At 41.9% G+C, this 19,003-nt stretch overlaps 1 protein-coding gene across 10 annotated transcripts in view; it reads right to left on the bottom strand.

Moving 5' to 3' along the window:
* Positions 1-19,003, bottom strand: part of AUTS2 (activator of transcription and developmental regulator AUTS2) — a 1,106,350-nt gene that overhangs the window by 458,847 nt on the left and 628,500 nt on the right. Inside the window, exon 5 of one of the 10 annotated variants that reach the window (XM_074328460.1) lies at positions 6,491-7,667. The exons of the other annotated variants lie outside the window; for them this stretch is intronic. Within the exon in view, the coding sequence (XP_074184561.1) occupies positions 7,476-7,667 (192 nt within the window). The 3' untranslated portion in view covers positions 6,491-7,475. Of the gene's footprint in view, positions 1-6,490; positions 7,668-19,003 lie in introns of those variants that run through there. 10 annotated transcript variants of the gene reach the window in all.

The following is a 19,003-nucleotide window of genomic DNA, read 5'->3' as shown; positions in this document are numbered from 1 at the left end:
GCGGGTAAAGGAAGCACAGGCTCTGACTGGCTCTGCATTTTCTTGGTGAGGGTTTGGAGCACATTAGCGGAGTGCAGAGTGCACACTCAATGGGGTCTGACACACACCCAGAAGTGAAAGTGCAAAGGCTGCACACTCACTTCCAAGTGCCTATTTGGATGCAGAACTGTCTGTACCATGAGCCTGTGAGAGAGCAGAGACCTCACGAGTGGGGCGGGGGTGGGGGGGACCGAGAGGCAGTGAGGACTGCAGCTGCAGCAAATGAGTATCCAGCCACAGTCACTCCAGAACGCTGTGGGGACAAGCTCTGACCTCAAGGCCCGAGTCCTCACGTGTCAGACAAAAATGAGCAGGGTTTCCCTGAGGAACGCAGGAGGCTGTAGGTAAGATCATCTAAACGTGCCGGAAGTGTCTGCAGGCAGAGAAACATGGTGTGTTATAAAAGGATGAACAGAGTGGAGCCCCAAAAAAGAGAAAAATGCCATTCCATCTGTGCAGCTCCCGGCCTAAAACGTGCCAATCTTTATTTGGAAAAAAGTTAATGAAGATTATGGAACACGAAATGACTTTTCATCAACTTATTTCTCTAAAAGAAGCATGAATTTGCATTTTCATTGAACTGATCAAATGTTATCTAAGAACTGCTTAATTGCCTTAATGGTTTAATTCTATTTGCTGCCAATCTGATTAGCAAAGTGTGTGTCTGTGTGTGCACCCTTGTGGGCTGGCACTGAACGGGCGGGTGAATCCTATTACTGAAAGAACAGCCACGAGGAGCTGGCTGGCTTTGGTTAATTGAGAAACCATGAGTGGTGTGAGGAGGTCACCCTATCATTTAATTTTCTTCCCTCCCATCTTCCCAGTTACTTGTTCATCTCAGAAACTTGCCTTAGATTTGAGACCACAAAGAGCATGTGTTAATTTGGGTTAAGCAGAAGGTGAGCCCAGGTATTACTGCCAGTGTGGTGATTTAATAGGAATCTGGACATAATTTAATAAACCCTTTGAGTCTCAGTCAGACATGGTTAATATGGGTTGGGGGAACATCTGATAAAAGTTAATACACACATTAATCTCCCGGGACCTTGCAACAATACACAAGCTAACAGAGTAAAAATAATCCCTCTGCACCTGCATGGGAGTGTCTGTGGGGAAGAGCTTGGGAACAGCTGCTTTGGGGCAGGCTGACGCTAGACTGCACTTCTGGAACCAGCCCTGACCTTGGGCGAAGTCATGTTCCATCTGTGTGTCTTGGTGTCCTCAGACTTCGGACTGGAATGACTGGTTTAAAGTTTGCGTTTTAAAGAGTCTTGGGTTTCACAGGTTATCTCAGGACCTGCACAGTTCAAGGGAAGCCAAGGAGATTCGCCACCCCCGATTCTAAGCTTCCCCCCAACCCCTGATTTAACTGTGCTTTGATCAGTTTGCAGTATTGATGGGCTAGACAAGATTTGGTCTGAAAAAAGTATTTTGTCAGTTAAAACTATTTGATAAGAAGTGGAATGGAGCTCTCACCTTCTGTGAGGTCTAACTAAGCCTTGCCCATGGCCATCCTCTTTCTTCTGCTAGGAAAACTCGTCTTCCTCTTCACAACCTTTTGAGCTGTGACTTCTTCAGAGCTAGCTCAAATGCCATCTTTTCTCTGAAACCTCTCTCAACAGGAAGCTTAGCCACGCGGGGACTCCTTCCCAGAAAGCAGCGCTATGGCCACGTATAGCCAAAGTGTCCTCTTTCCTAAGCTTAAGGTGCTACGCACTCTGGTAGTTTGTCAGGATTCCGTGCTTTGGCTTCTGGGTGACAAAAGGGAGGGTTGAAAGAACAGCCGGGGCAACATGTGTCCATAGCCTTACTACGCTCATTTCCTCGGATGCAGCACTGGCACTCACAGGACAGAAAGGAATAAATAAGAAAATAAATACGGAGACAATGACAGATATCTATGTACAGTGATTTACTACAAGGATGTTCATCTCCATGTGGTTGAGAAGGTGACGTGGGTGAAAAATTAGAAAAAACCCAAATGTATTAGAAAATGTTAAATACATGCACAAGAATAATTCAACTTTATGCTTTGAAGTAACATGTAGTCATTAATTATCACGGTTTGGAGAAATGTCTCCTGATATGGGAAAGATGCTGATTATATGATGCAAAGCAAAGAAGGCAGGGACCAAACTATACATAGAATGTGCTGACAATGCTGTTGTTCATTATATCCACTCAGATGAAATACATGAAGAGAGTAGAGTGACTGTGATGGTAATTTTCTTTATTGTACGTCATGTGATTTTCAAGAATTTAAAAATACTTCTCACTTTTTCCTATGACAAACGTAAGTGATTCTCAATATTAGGCAAAGCAACAAACATGTTATCTGTGGAAGTAAACTCAAAAGCAACATTGTTTCCATCGGCTTCCTCCAATTCTCCAACCAGGTGGCACTCCCCAGACACAGAGGATCGGATCGGCGAGTGTAAATCGACTTCACTGAGACCCTTGAAGTCGGGAGCCCGAAGGCCTAGAGGGAGCCGAGCTTCAGCAGCGGGAGAGGCTCCTCCAGAATCGGCCACAGACAAGCTCAGGGCTCCGTGCACAGCTTCACCTCTCAGGGTACAGTTTTGTTCATTTGCAAAGGACAAGTATGTGTCCTATTCTTTTTTTCTATCTCTGGTGTTTGGAACATTGGAAGTCACCAATAATGTATGTTACTATCGTGTGGACTGATAGATACAAGGACGAGTAGCTGAATGGAGCGTAGGAACTACAACGAAAGGTATGAAAGATGAACTAAAATTCTAGGCTTCTTCACTCATCTCTTCAAATCTATATTTTGAACAATCAGGCCGCAAAATGAAACTGGAAATATGAGTAGGGAAGCCTGGTTTGTTTTCTTGTTGACCCTTCCAAACCTAACACCACGCACCTTCATGAATCCATCAATGCCTGAGACTAGTCCCTTAAGGAAAACGCAGACTTCACAAAGAAGATGACCCGGGGCCAGTGTCTGTGAGTGAGGAGTGAAAGCCAGACCCTGACGTGGGCCCAGCCGAGTTGGAGACAAATGTTTGGATGATTAAAGCCAGAAGACCGAGACTTAAAGGAATGAAATATGCTACATGGAACAGTATTCACATTGCAAATTGGAACTCTCAAGTCCAAAACACAATCAAAAAGCGAAATCTATACAGGGCATCTGGCCTGAGATGGGACTGAGGTTTTTTGTTTGTTTTGTTTTTTAAAAAGGGTAGGAATCATTATTCTAGAACAACACAGAAATGACAGCATCTCCCAAATGATCCCAAAGGTGTGGTCTCCACTTGGTCTGAGGTGGAACGGACTGTTACAGCCGATCTGGTCCCCAGGCTGAGTGAGCAGAATAAGACACTCGCTCCTGGAGACCACTAGCTACGTGGGTGTCAGTTCTCTGGAAGCGCATAGGTCAGTGATTAAAGCCCCACTTAACGGACCGCCCACTTGCCATTGTGGCATAAAAAATAAAGCTGCCTGCTATTCACATAAACTCCAATTCTGTTTTAGGAGCAGGAAGCAGAAAATAGAGAACACACACTGCCTTAACCTTTGTATCAGAGCTTTTCTAGGTTACGCCACCAGCCATGACTGCTCCTCTTTACACAGTCAAATCTTTTCTAGGTGAGCAGCCTAGTAAGTTTAGAGGGGTAAAGCATTCTTGCATATGTCTTCAAGATCTATAATGGAAGATAAATCCTGTTAGCCTGGGCATGGCAAGGTCATTATTTCAATGGCTACATTTCTGTGGAACAAACAAAACCATTCCAGGCGTACGCATTTCCTATTTAGTGGAAAAAGGAAGAAACACTACGCTCGCCATGCCCAGAACACTGGCTGTCACAGGCCAGTGGCAGCCGGAATGGAAGCGAGGCCTCGTCTGTTATCACCACTGGATATCAAAGTCCTCTGGGCCACGTGCGCTCCTACCCACTCCTACCCGCCAGTCCAAACCGCCCTGTAGGCGGACGGTGCTGAGCAAGAAGCAAAGGAAACTATCACGGCAGAGGCATCAGGACATTTTGGATGCAAAGCAGAAGCTTATCTTTTTTACTGTTGCAGCTCCAGAGAAAATCAATTTTGACACAGAACTGCCACTTTACAAGCAAATAACTATACTTTCCAATAACCTAATCTGTGCAAAGCCTACTGAAAATTCCCTAAAGAACCAGTAGTTAAAACCTCCATTAAATCAAAGGGTTTAATACGGGAAGGGAAGAGAGGATGCAGTTTGACTTGGGAATGTAATGGACTCAGTGGGGAAATAAATATGTTGTTTTATGTGTACAGTTACAGAATATGAGAACGCAGCGTTCATTTCTGAGGGAATTCTCTTGCTGTGCAACTTATTCCTAAACAGATGTGATTTTTGCTTATTCAAAAACATTTAGGTAACAATTACAGCATAATAAATTATAATTGCCATCATCTTCCAGCTACGTAATGCCTTCTATGCAAACACAAAGAAAAGGCAATTACACAAAACTGGAAAACCCATTTTCAGGTAGGTTCCATAGCCTGGATTCAAATAATTGATATTAATCTCACATAGACACTGTGTTGTACCTCACATCTATAGCCTACTATGGTGTGTGGAAACTATTGAGCAAATAACTAAGGACTGCTTGTCCTGCGCTGCAAGGGTCCCCGGCAGGGTCCTTTCAGGGGTGCCAGAAACGCCCCCATCCCTCAGATCCCTTCTTTTCCTCACACTGTACCACAGACTGCTTCAATCCACTGTCCCCTCACATGCACATACTCCAAACTACGGTAAAATGTTACATAGGCAGCAGTGTTTTTAAACCTTAGTATAATTAAAGTTGCAGGTTTTCAACAGGACAGCGTTCTGAGGGCTGGGAGAAGCACAGCGATAAGCAGGTGCTCTGATGGCAAGAAGGCAGTGGAAGGAATGGTGACCCTGAGATGGGGACAGCACTGGCACATTTTCAAAGGATGACAGGGAATTTACCAAGTAGGAATGGGGAGAAAAGACATGCACGGCAAAAGCAATGGCAGATTTGTCCATACCCCTTTTATACTAAATTTTAATTGCACATGGCTCGAGTTCAGGCATAAGGATGGAACTGAAATGTTCTCATTCTGACAAAGGACCAGCCTACATCTGTCATATTTACCATGAAATATCTCTGATGGGTAGAATAATATGAGTAAGATGGTGGACGGCTTCCCTTCAGATGATTAAGCTTTCCCCAACTAACAAACCAAACAAATTGATAAAAACGGGAGTTAGGAGACCCAAGTGTTTTTACTCTTAGCTACTCCGCATGCAGCACCCTAACTTCGGAAGTGACTTGCCCTCTGTCAGCCTCCAGGCATGCAGTGTTCCCGCAGCGTTACTCGCGGAGCAGCCTTCACGTCCCTTTGTTACGCAGGCCCTGGGAAGCTCAGTGAGGAGCGTCAGCTTCGCAGTGCGGGGGGCGTGGACGTGAACAGAGACCGCTGCGGCCAGGGCTGTCAGAGGGCAGCACAGCGGCCGGGCAAGAACACGAAGGAGACTGTCCACCTGCCTGGAGGGATCTCAGGAGGACGCTGAGGAGCTGCTGGGACGCCTGGAAGGACAGACGGTGCTGGCTAAGCAGACAGGGTCGAGAGAGACTAACATGTCCAACGACATCCGCGAAATGAAGACAGTGTGTCTGTGACAGTGCTTTGTTACCCAGAGTGCTTTAGCTCGGTGACTATTCATACTGTTAAGAGAAAGCTGCAGGAGGGGTTCGCAGGCGCCTGTGGCTCGCTCACCCAGGCGAGCACCGTTGTGATTTTACGCTGCCTCAGTCACTCATTAAGTGGCCATCTGCTCACTATTTTTTGTTTCTTGTTTTATTATTTTTTTTTTTACATTTTAAAATTGCTTCTCTAACTAGAAGGTAACCATCTCGCAACCATGACTAAAGAACAATGGGAGTGACTGGAAGGAGATACCTATGTATTTCTTCAATGTCCCATTCGCTACTGCTCTGTCACACAGTCCAAGCTCCATCTCCAAGAATGCATTTTACCCTTCACCGGGAAGCTCCCGTCAGCACCCTGCCACTCTTTGTGCAACGTGTGACATTAAAGAAAGCCACTTGCCAGCTGTGTTGGTGGCACGTCTAGGCCCCTGAGGCTGACGGTACGCTTCCTGAAACACTTCCATCGCTCCGGCTTCCGAGACGTGCACGTGCTTTTCCGTAACCGCAAGACGCTCTGAGACCTAAAGTCACACTGGCGAGTGCTGCTCAGCGGCTAGGAGCCACCTTCCACACAGCATTTCAGATGGGACTGTGTGCCTGGTGATGAACTGAAGTCTCTGCAGGTGATGTCATCGCTGTGTGTCTCAGGACATGAAAAAGAGATTAAGAATCAAAGTACCTGACCAGAGACTCCACGACAGCAAGGACAGCCGACGACTGCACCCCCCAAATCTAGCACCACGCCTCCCCCAACCCAGCCCCAGCACTGACAGAAGGAGCTACTGGAGTTGTCCTTCCTGAAAACAGGAAGCATCACATTCGTTCATTGTCTTGGCTGTCAGGAACCTCAGAGTCAATTTTAGAAACAATGTCAGCAACCAAATCAACGTGCATAGTTTGCAAAGTTGTTTTCTCAGTCCTCCAATCTAGTGCTCACTTTTATTCCTATTTTATTAAATTTCTCCAGTTCCTTCAAATGCCTTCATAAAAGCTATGAGGCAAAAGTAGCTATAATAGTAAATAAAAATACATTTGCATCTTTATACAATCCTCCAGTTTGTTCACGTAACATTCCTCCATTCAGTTCAAACACAGGAATTACAATAGGTCATGCCCAGTACATTTTTGTTCTTTATGGCAAATAAGAGTGCTGACTGACAAAGGTGATGAAATGTTCAACCGTTGTAAAACTAATTTCCAACTGTAAAAGGAAACAATTTTTATAATATTCCATTGGACAAATGTGTATTTAGGCATACAAATATATCAGCGACAAACATAAGATATATATGCGATTTCACAGAGCAAGTATCATACTGTGTGAAAAAGGTCAATGGAAATAGCAAAATGAGAACCCTATCTTCAGTGTAATGCTTTGAAAACCTAGAAGTGACATGGCTATTTCACATTTATTTTAATTGCCTATTATGTTGGGTTAAGGAAATTTTTATAGCAATGCACTGAAAATATACATACTATGTAATGACTCTGCTACTTGGCAGGCAACATTCTTTTAAAAATCTAATTTGTTATAAGAAACGTGACAGTCAGACCTTAATGCCAAACAATCCCAGAAGGGGAGGTTAACAATCGTCAAAGGAGCTGATACCTGAATTGGGATGTGAGGAGTAGAGAAAAGAGGGACAAAGCAAGGTTAAACCAGTAAATCATATGGCGAGTGAAAAGCAGGAAGTATTTAATTTCTCATTGGAGCTGTGCTAATGGTAGTCAGTGGAATCTGTACCATACAAAGTATTAGAAGGCAAATAAAGTGACCAAACTAAACTGAGCACAGAAAGGAGAAGAAATGAAACCCTTTGAGCAAAGGGAAAACAGGAGAGAAACTCTTCTGATTACGGATAGAAGGCGAGTTTTGCTGACATCCCTCTTTGGATCATTTCCTGCTTTAAGACATGCGTCCTCTCTAAGGCATGTCTTCCCTGATCTCTGGAATGGAAGCATGAAAATCCCAAATGTTGAGCGCCCCCTGATATAACGCTATTTGTGCAAAATGTTTTTATTTAACATCAGTAATTTGTTTTATGGACTTGGAAAATTGTTTTCTACTTTATACAAACCTAGCTTCTGATAAAAAACATAAGCTTATGATCATTTTTAACAGAGAATTTTGAAATCAGTGCCTGTTCACCTCTCAGACATGCTGTGAGAAACCTCTTGTGATCAGCCTGTTTGTTCTACACCATAACTACTCATATATAATGTTTGTCATAAATTGCTGGTTTCCATAGCTCCCTGGATTTTGGCTTAGTTTAGCTCCTTTGTTATATGGAGCAAGACTTGCAATAATGTCATTTTCCTCTCTGGTGACAGAAATTTAGTGTGATATCACATATAAAAATGTGGCCTCTTTTATTAAATACGGTTGTTTTCCTGCTTTCAGACTCTCAGCACTTATTAGAGAATGCAGGGTGTTTACTTGTTTGCTTTCCCTATAACAGAAATGTTTACATACTTACATCTAATTTCCACTAGTCTCACCTCTAACCCCCATAGGTTAAAATTTATAGCTCCAACTTCGTTCAAAAGACAGAAACTGGGAATAAATTCTAATAGCAACCTAGAAAGGAAGTCCGCAATCAACTAGTTTTCAACACTCCAACTAGCTCTGGACTTCAGCCGAGACACTTGACCTTTCTGAACTTCCATTTTCTGAATCAAAAAGAACAGCAGTCTTGACAAACTACATAGAACTACTATACAAGTTCTATAAACTAAGACTTCTCTCCATGCCCAATGTTCACTTCTGTCCCTTGGAGGACATACCACCAAGAATATTGGTAAGAAGGCTCACAGGATGAAAGTCTAATGTGTGTGTTTCGGGCAGAAGCAGCAGCCCCTCCATGCCTCCTACAAGGCTGGTTGTCAAAAGGCATCTATGGAATGAGCGAATGAATGGATGAATGAAGGAAGGAAGTGGGGGCACTTTCCTGGTCCCTCAGTTGCAGTACTGGATTATTACGTAATCACACCCTCCCAAGATTCAGATGTTCCTGTGATCACATGTGCAGTCACTCATTTTACTTTCATTTTGATTTATGGCAATTGCATGTGTTAACCTGTTCAAATGAGAAAAATAAGCACTTCTCACATAAATACTTTGGGTTTGTGGAGAAACGTTTCAAATGCATGCATCTCCTTTTGAATCTCTATATCATAAAGTAAGCTCCCGAGTCCGGCTCCCTTTCAGGTTGCACAGAGTCTGTCTTACGCATTAACACTTGGGAAATGAGCAGACATACCCAGCGTTCTGATCCCCTGCCTTTTTACCCTTGAAGTGACAGCCTTCTCTACTGGGTCCTGGGTAGATTAAAAGGTATGCCCTATGGGTTGCATTATCTCTAAATCACCCATGATGGATTGCGTTCAGTTTAAATGAGTGAGTCCCATTGGCACAATCGCCCTATTAATTTACTCACCATTGATTTACACCACTTCTGCGGGAGCTCTTTCACCTGGCCCCTATTTTACATGTATCCCCACCAGCTCAGTTTCCGTGTTTGACTCCCCTTCAGGCCTCCCTCTCTCATTGCTCTTCATTTGTCTTCATTTATCCATATTTGATCTCCATCCTCCCCCGGTCCTCCCTCTGCTGCCTTCTTGCAGTGTCTTCTCACTTCTCGTGCCTTTTCCTTCTCCTTTGGCGTTCCTCCCCTCTTACGTAAGAGGACCTAATAAATCTCCAGTTAGAGGCTAGCGATCCAGAGGAAAGAAGTCTGAAGACTTAAGAAATAAATGCAGGCCAAAGCACTTGATAAAAGTCAGGAATTTAAAAAAAATGCTCAGACTGCATGAATGGAGCCCGAAATCTAATCTGAGGATTTCAAGTATTATCGTAAATTGTTCACAAAAAGGACACCTTTACTAAGGATCTTGTAATAAAGATCGCAAGAATTGTGTCCTTCTGCCACCTTGAAGAAGCTTTTACTTTAGTTTTTTCCCTCTACCACACCTTTAGATCCTCATTTTACTCTTCAGCTAACAAGCAGAAATGCCCCTCCGTCAGTGAACCAAATCAATACGTTTGGGAACATCTAAGATCAAAACACCCGCCTTTGGGAATAACTGAGGGCTGAAATACGCCCGTGTACACCACTGTGATTTCTGTAAGTTGGGTGTTAAACTCCTCATTACATAAAATCTTTTGGACAGACCAAAAAAGTAGTTTTCTTTGATGACATATTAAAGCTATTACTTGTGGGTTCCCTATCCTTCTCTGACTCAAAGATTCCTTTCATTCATTTGTCCAAACAAAAACTAGCAGTGTTTTTATGCAAAAATACACACAATAAATGCACAGTTGGAAATAACATGAAACACACATGTTAGTGTTCTTCTCCCTACCTCCTGTGGGTGGGAATGTTATTTTACTTTAGAACTTTTAATTCTAATATTGGGGTAGACAAGAAAAACATTGTGGTCACCAAACACTAAGTTTGTGGGAAGAGAGAGCCACATCCTTATTTAACTGCGTTAGTCACAATAATTTGCTTATCAACTCAGTAATATCTGACTTACCTGGCTTTTCCTCAACTGGCACTTTAATGGAAAACACTGTACCTCTGACATTCCTAAAGCATGTAAAGGAACGGAAGTACACTGCAAATCAATGATGACATCTCCTGACCGTGAGCCTCTGTGACTGAGGTCCACGGGCATCCATCTCTGTGACAGACGGGTGGGCAGGCAGGACCAGGAAACATCATGGGGCTGCTCCCTAGTCCCTGCCTCTCCAGGAAAACCACCACAGGAGGTTCAAAGAGATCTAACAGATCTCCTAAGGAGCAAAACCAGAAAGGCAACAACATGCAGAGCTGGGACAAAGAAAAAGAAATCGAGGCGGACGGCATTACTAGTAAGTCACGGGAAGTTTCCGCCTGGTAAAAGGAAGAGAGTGATCAGCTTCTATTTTGTTCATAGAGATTAATGTAAAGATCCTGATTCTTACCAAGGAATAAAGTGATGCTGGGCATTTCCACCACATGGCCTTAGAGAGAGGCCCCAGGACCGAAGCTCTCTGTTCAGCAAATCAGCAATTAGGCAGCTCCTGTGTTTAACTCGGAATCTCAATGTGTTGTAAGACACTGAGGCTGGACCTACAGCACCCTCCACTAAAATTCTAAGGAAACATTAGATCCTGCCTCACTGCTATGAAAGTGGAATCCTGTGGCAAAGGAAACGAACTAAGTACATAAGCTGTGTGTGTGTGTGTGTGTGTGTGTGTGTGTGTGTGTGTGTGTGTACCTGGAGCTAGGAGACAAGGGTTCGAGCCTACTCGGAAGACAACCCAATTTGGCCTCAGGTTCACAGAATTATAGGACCGACAAGGATTCTGGAAATAATGTCTAGTCTCCTAAGGAAGAGTACTTCTGGACCTGCTACTCTTGGTTTCCATTCAGTAACATATTTTAAGCATTTTAATATATTTTAAAGACAAGTATCCCTTTCTCTTTAAACTCTGTATTTTTTTAATGAACATGGGGCAAAGATTTTATTTAAATAGTTAATGAGTTAACAATTAATGCATAATCATTTTTTAATTAAATTTATTGGGGTGACATTGGTTAGTAAAATTATGTGTTTCAAGTGTACAATTCTGTATCACATCATCTACAGATCACATTGTGTGCTCACCGCCCAGCGTCAGTTCTCCTTCCATCCCCACAATTTACCCTTTTACCCTTTTCAACACCCCACCCCCGCCCCCTGCCCTCTGGCAACCACTGAACTATTGTCTGTGTCTATGGGTTTTTCTTTAAACACCATATTTTAAAAGACCCTAAAAACTTCACTATAATTCCCTTTTACCTTAGGTTGAAAATATTTTTCCTCTGAAATCACCTTTAAATTTAAGGTGATTTAAAATAAAATCTTGTTTTATTAAAGACTTTTGTTTGGAAAATAAAAGTCTTCACACTCTTTCCATCAGCACCATATGTTAGAGTGAAGCAATACCTGTAAATACCATCCCGGTGCTTTGCTTGCTTTTGGGTTTTAAACTCTATGGACAAGGCTAGCAGGACGGTAGTGCATAGTCAGAACCCTGGCCTCAGAGGTCCAACTTAAGCTAGACCCACCTCAAATATACCCATTTGTCTGTTTGTCCTGTTTGTCTTCAGCAGGTAAGTTACCTTTAATATCTTCCTATCGCTGTTGGGTGGGCGGTCAGAAGCCCTACACCTGGCCTACAAAGCCCTGCACAAGGGTTGCACCGTAGCCCCTATGCTCTGCCATGCCCTCTGGGAAGAACTGCTTCTACCTTCCATTCTCCCAGGACCCCTTCTCAGCCTCTCTCTAATCCACCACTGAAACAGGTCACTTCCTTTCCAGAATCTTTGAACGTGCCATTTCCTCCACCCAAAGACTGCATCATCCTGACCTTGTCCTGGCTAACCCCCACTCACCCAACACACAGATCAAACGTCATCCCCGAGCAGGTCCACGCTTGTAACCCCTTCAAGCATCATTCATAGCAATCACCACAATTTTCATTTTGTCATTCAATGTTGTGTCAATGGATAAAAGCTCTATGAAGGTAGTAACCACACTGATTGTTCACCAACATATTCCTGCATCCTACTCTGGGCCTAACACACAAAAGGGGCTCGTTTGACAAATGAATACATGTGCTAATGGAGGATATTATGGATAAAAAGAAGTATACAAAGTGAACAGGTAACTATCAATACTAAAGATCAAATAAATGACAATGTGTGAGCCAGATCAAGGCGCTTACGGAATTCTGAAGGTACCACTACATGGAGGCAGGTGAAGATTTCAAGGGTAGATAAAGAAGGCAACACAGATAGGGGCCGAGACTGACGCTTATTTCTTAACTGTTTTGCATGATTTACCTCATTAAATAAATGGTCTCAACGTGCTGTTACCCCTGATTTCCAAAGGTGAGCGCACTGCAGTAAATGGCAGTTAGGAGTCCATGTTATGTCTGGTTTGACTCTAAAAACAAAGAGACATCCCCTGTCCCACCTACTATAAAATACACACGGCCCAACAGAGGAGGCAGCATGAGGCTGGGCCTCCGCGGACAGACGGGGCTTCTCGGAGCCAGTTTGTTTTGTAATTACTAAGTGGGAGATGTACTATGTAACTGCCGTCATTTTGGTTCCTGCAGATTACATGGTACGCGATCTGAACGGGAATTTACTAATTTATTCCAAATATAATTCCCATGTTGACTGAGATGTTAAGAGCTACTAACAGCAGAGAGGTTCACAGAGAAATCACCCTATTTCCCTACTTAAAGAAATCAGCATGGCTTATACTATGCAGTTTTATTGTTCACTACTGCCAAATCACAGTATATGGTTATTTGCACGGCAAGAAATGAAGACAACATTTAAATTCAACCAAAAGGAAACAGTATTAAAGAAAAATGTAACACACTCAGAGGAAAGGAGCCCTTGTGTCCTCTCCTTCAAATCCTTGCATGTCAGAAAGCAGACAGGAGTTTACAGCTTTTCTGTGTGGAACTCCGGTTTCAAAACAAGCCTGGGCCTGGTGACTGTACCCTGGCTTTCGGATGCAATTAATTTTCCTTTCCAAGAATGAGCAAGCCACATCCCATCTCCACAGCACAGTGGTTTTTGTTTTGCTTTGTTTTCATTTTCATACACTTTACAGAACCTGAGTGTTTCCTCAAAAACTCAGGATTCTGTGAAAGTCCCTTATGACCTCTGTTCTTCTCCTGACCATCCATACTTTCTATTATCAAGAGCCACTATGAAAAGGCCAAAACATATGGAAAAAGATGTTCAACCTCAACTGTGGATTTAAAAATGTTTTAAAAGGGGTGGGGGGTGGGGCGGTTAACCAATCAGGTTGGAGAGGATGAAGGAAAACTGTTGCTGTCCAATATTGGCAAGTAGGGGAGGGAAAGGTCCCTTCCCAACACACATAAAGATTAAAACTTGCATAGGCTTTGATCCAGCAATTCACCTCCTAGGAATTGATCCTAAAATGATCTCTGAGTAAATGTTACAGGAAGAAAGTACAAGGATGTTAGCAGCCATATTATTAAAATGAAAACTGCAAACAATCTAAATATCCATAAATAGGGAAATGTTTAAAACTTATGTTATTATTATACATTGATATACTATGCAGTCACCATAAGTCACTACTGAGAAATGTACTAATGTGCAAAAACGTCCGTGATTTCGAGCACTTAATATATGACATGCATTACTGTTATATGTATTGTTATTTGCTTTGTTTTGTAATGAGTATATAGTAAGTTTTATTGATTTTATTTTTTAATAAAAATTTATATATTTCAAGTGTACAACATGAGTTTGGACATACACTATATACAGAGTGATATGTTTACTATTACAGTAAAGCTAATTAACATATCCTCTCACATAGTTACCATTGTGTGTGTGTGTGTGTGTGTGTGTGTGTGTGTGTGGTGAGAACACATGAAACCTACTCTTTTAGCAAATTCCAGCATATGATATGTTATTATTAACTACAGTCATCTGGTTCAGGGAGTATTAACTCCTGAGAGACACCCGCCTAGAACTCTAAATATGCAATGGGATGAACTGCTGGATTTTGATATACTAGCAATGATCTGCTTTTCTCTTAGAGAATGAAGAGAGTTTGCTGACTCCTAACCACAAGCACTCATTTCTACCTTCCTCTCTTTGATTTTATTGCTCTTCCATTTTCTTTTTCTGAAAGTAAATACTCTGCCTTAATGTCAATCTGCCTCCTTGCATCTGACCCTTTCCTTTTGAAAGCTTTAGAAACTAGAGCTTCCAAATAATTCTTTGAAGTTGCAGACTCCGAATTCATTCCATGTTAAATTAATTGTATTCAACAAATTTCAAACAGAAAAATTAAAGGATAAGTGAAACCTAACTCAGTAAAAATTATTCAAAATACTAAAGAAAATAACCAAATGCAAGTATATCATACATGAGATCAGACAATTAAGTTTACAAACTCATCCTAGAAAAAGTGCTACACATCTCGTTGCTGAATATCACTACGGTCACTTTTAAAGTACTCCCCTGGGGAAGCTATGCACCGATACCAGCGCCTAGTCCACCCTTCAAGCAATTTTGGAACTCTTCTTCTGGAATGGCCACCAGAGCTGTTATCATATTACCCTTCACATCCTGAATGTCATCAAAATGTCTTCCTTTCAATATTTCCTTTATCTTCGGGTAAAGAAAGAAGTCATTGGGGGCCAGATCAGGTGAGTAGGGAGGGTGTTCCAACACAGTTATTTGTTGACTGGCTGAAAACTCCCTCACAGACGGTGCCTGTGAGCTGGTGCATTGTTGTGATGCAAGAGCCATGAATTAATTATTGGTGAAAAGTTCAGCTCGTCTAACTTTTTCACGCAGCCTTTGCAGCACTTCCAAATAGTAAAGTTGGTTAACTGTTTGTCCAGTTGGCACAAATTCATAAAGGATAATCCCTCTGATATCAAAACAGGTTAGCCACATCGTTGCAACAAGTTCGCGAACTTAATTGTCACGCCTCGTATACCACAAGAGAACTACATTTGACCTTTCATCAATTCCTATCTTTACAGATTTCAACATCTCTGAAATTGGAATGCATCTTAAAATCAATGGCATGTCAGTTTAATTATTAGTGCATATACCTAGTAGTACATAAAATAATGCTGCCATCTTGCAATTGGTGGTACCTTCAATTAGATGAAATATGGTTTTATCACAACAATTAATTCTTTTGATGGTGAAGGGAAGGGCAGATTAATCAAATACTAAATGCTAACAATCCTTCCTTTCACATCAAAATAGAAACAAAAGAAAACAATTATTATATTCTCCAGGTAGAACAATTTCTCCCATCCCACCCCTAGATAAGCCAGTTTGCACAGAAACACACACATTGCCAACAGAGCCACCTAAATATTTGGATTCAAAGCACAGCTATTATTCTGAATGGTGCCAACAGTAGCTTTTTCAGGATTCAAAATCCATCTTCTAACCTTACTACAATTCCAAACCCATCTGCTAACCTTACTACAGTACATAAATGACATAAATTTCTCATCAACAGCATAAAAAATTCATATCCTGTCTATATAGCAGCTGCTATGTTAGGTTTATGTCAACGATTGGTCTGATTTTTTAATAACATAAATGTTTAAAGAGGTAGCAATTCCTGTAAAATATCTATATTGAAAGTTGCTATACATCAGAGTGGAGGCACAGCTTGAGGAGGAAGTGATTCTCCAGGTTTTATCCTTCTTCGTCCTCCTTTACTTCTTTCCCACCAAATCCCTCCCCATAATGTTCACTCCTTCCATCAGCTAAATACGGCAAGTGTGGCGGCCTGCTCTGTGGCCCCAGAATAACACTCACTGCTGCCCCTTCTTCACAGATTCAGAAACACACAAGCACAGTCCCAAGTCTACGAGGAAATCAGACACCTTTTGTGAAACTTGGATTATTTCTAACATATATTTCCTAAGGTCTAAAATTCTGTGGTTCTGCAATCTTCTTTTTCTTCTGGGGCCTACTTTCTGAAACAAGGCAAGCCCCACAAGGGGCCATGAGCACCCCAAAATAAATCTGTCTTTTACACACACACACACACACACACACACACACAGTCACCCATGAGCACTGTTCCACAAACTCAAAATTACCATTAAAGATTAACTGAATTTTCTATCCACATATCTGAAATGGCAACAATTTATACTGTGCTCTTCAATGTCCCTATGTAGTTTTTCTTGTTTTGGTTGTTATTTGGGGAGGGCGGTACTGGGTATGAGAAAACAATAAATAGGACAGAGAGAAGTGCTGGCTTCCTAAATGAAACCCAAACCTTAAGTCACAGTCTTTACCCTTTAATCGTTCCTCCGCAGTTGTAGAATATACCAAGAGTCTTTAAACACCTAACGTATATTATTTCTTTATTAATATGGTATGTGATTCTGATAACATTACTCTGAATCTTCAAAGCACTAAACAAATGTTAATTTGTTTAAGTAAAATAACCACATTTGGTAACTGTAATAGTAAATGCACAGATTTTAATACCCAACACAGATCAGAATATTTTTTTTTTTTAATTAAATTTATTGGGGTGACAATTGTTAGTAAAATTACATAGATTTCAGGTGTACAATTCTGTATTACATCATCTATAAATCCCATTGTGTGTTCATCACCCAGAGTCAGTTCTCCTTCCATCACCATATATTCGATCCCCTTACCTCATCTCCCACCCCCACCCCCCCCCCTTACCCTCTGGTAACCACTAAACTATTGTCTGTGTCTATGAGTTTCTGTTTCTCATTTGTTTGTTTTGTTCTTTTGTTGTTTTTGGTTTATATACCACATATCAGTGAAATCACATGGTTCTCTGCTTTTTCTGTTTCTCAAAGAATTATGAATAGAATTGCCATATGACCCAGCAATCCCTCTTCTGGGTATCTACCCAAAAAATCTGAAAACATTTAGAGATAAAGACACGTGTGCTCCAATGTTCATTGCAGCTTTGTTTACGGTGGCCAAGACATGGAAACAACCAAAATGTCCTTCGATAGATGAATGGATAAAGAAGTTGTGGTATATATACACAATGGAATACTATTCGGCTGTAAGAAAAGATGATATAGGAACATTTGTGACAACCTGGATGGATCTTGAGAGAGTAATGCTGAGATCAGAATATTTTTCTCTGTATGTTAACAAATATTTGAAGCCATGTCTTCACAATTATCCTGTTCTTCTATTTTTCAGGTTTTCAAACCGTTGGACACTGTCTATACTATGGAACGTCTTTTCTATGCTCTTTTCCTTCTCTCCCTCTCTCTCCCCTTCCCCTCCTCCCCCTTAACCCAGAGAAGAAATGTTCCCCAGCACTTCCTGTCTCTTTTACTCTTTGTCAAGGACTCATCAGAGGAGGGGACCTTCATGAGCCATATTACAGACTAGGACAGACCCCACGACTGCAGGAGTCCTTTCTCCAGGTGTGTCTCTCCCTGTGCTCAGGTCCAGCTGAGATGAGGCGGCTCTGTGTTCCTGGCCCACGTGGCTAACCAGTTAAGTAGGGTGCAGGCCCAGACACAGCCATACAGGATTCCAATGTATAAATTATTGGCAGGAGGTTATGAGGCTCCACTGTAAGAGGATCTTGGCAATTCTCTCCAACCCTCCAAACCTGAGTGGCCTGCATTTCAGGAATTACTGTGTGCTAACCCACATATCACTAAAGCTGATAATCTGACTCTCAGTTCTCAGTCTTATTCATTCATTCTCTTTCTCTACATGCATGCACACACATCACATACACACATGGACACAGACAGATACAAGGATAAGGATACAGATATAAATACTGAGACACAGAGACACTCTGACAGATCCCTGAAGAGGGGGAGAGGTAAACTCCTAATATATGTATTATAGTCTTTTCAAATTTTATCAGTCAGAGAGCAATACCTGTGTATTATTGAAGGAACGTAGAGCCGATGAGTAACAAGAAAAACGAACAGATTCTTTCAGTTGTATGTATTAAACCATACATGGCTCTCAAAACGTCCTTTGGCTAATAATGTGTCAATCTAATGTCGTCCGTGATGCTGGTTGTGGGGCGGGGGGAAGGGTGTGTTTTGTTTCGGCTTTTGACAGTCAATCAGCTGTCTACACCTCCAGTGTTTACAGTTTGATTTCTTTCTCCATTTCTGAATCCACAGATCCTTTAAAATGTTTCACCTTACTCCTAAAGGAGCAAACACTCCTGCTCAGGAAGAGAGTAAATAAGAGGGCAAACGAGGGAGGGGCAAGATGAGGAGAGCCCTAAAGCTCATGTAACTGCCACTTATTGAGCATTTATTATGTGCAGACAGTCCTAAGCATTAATATAAATTACTTCATTTAATTTACTTTTCACCATAATCCTGCGTAGTGGGAATTGTTCTCATTTCACAGGTAAAGGAACTATGGGTCTGACATTTGAATAACGTGCTCGGCTCCACTCACCCCCAGGTGTGCCTCCTTCTCAAGCTCTTGCTACACCATGCTATCAGGCACACCTCAGCGGTCCTGCGGCTTTCGTTCCAGACCACTGCAATAAAGAAGTCAGACTCTTTTGGCTGGTGGAGGGTCTTCCCTTGAATTTGTAAAAAAATGCAGTATCTGTGAAGTGCAACAAAGTAAGTGCAATAAAACGAGGTGTGCCTGTGCAGCTCTCACTTAAGATACACAAACATTTTACATAAAAATAATTTCACCATGGGAAGGGCAACAGAT

This window comes from Rhinolophus sinicus, linkage group LG03 (genome assembly GCF_036562045.2).
Source record: "Rhinolophus sinicus isolate RSC01 linkage group LG03, ASM3656204v1, whole genome shotgun sequence".
Taxonomy (NCBI): Eukaryota; Metazoa; Chordata; class Mammalia; order Chiroptera; family Rhinolophidae; genus Rhinolophus; species Rhinolophus sinicus.
The sequence above is the reverse complement of the archived record's forward strand: the minus strand, read 5'-3'. Positions and strand labels throughout refer to the sequence as shown.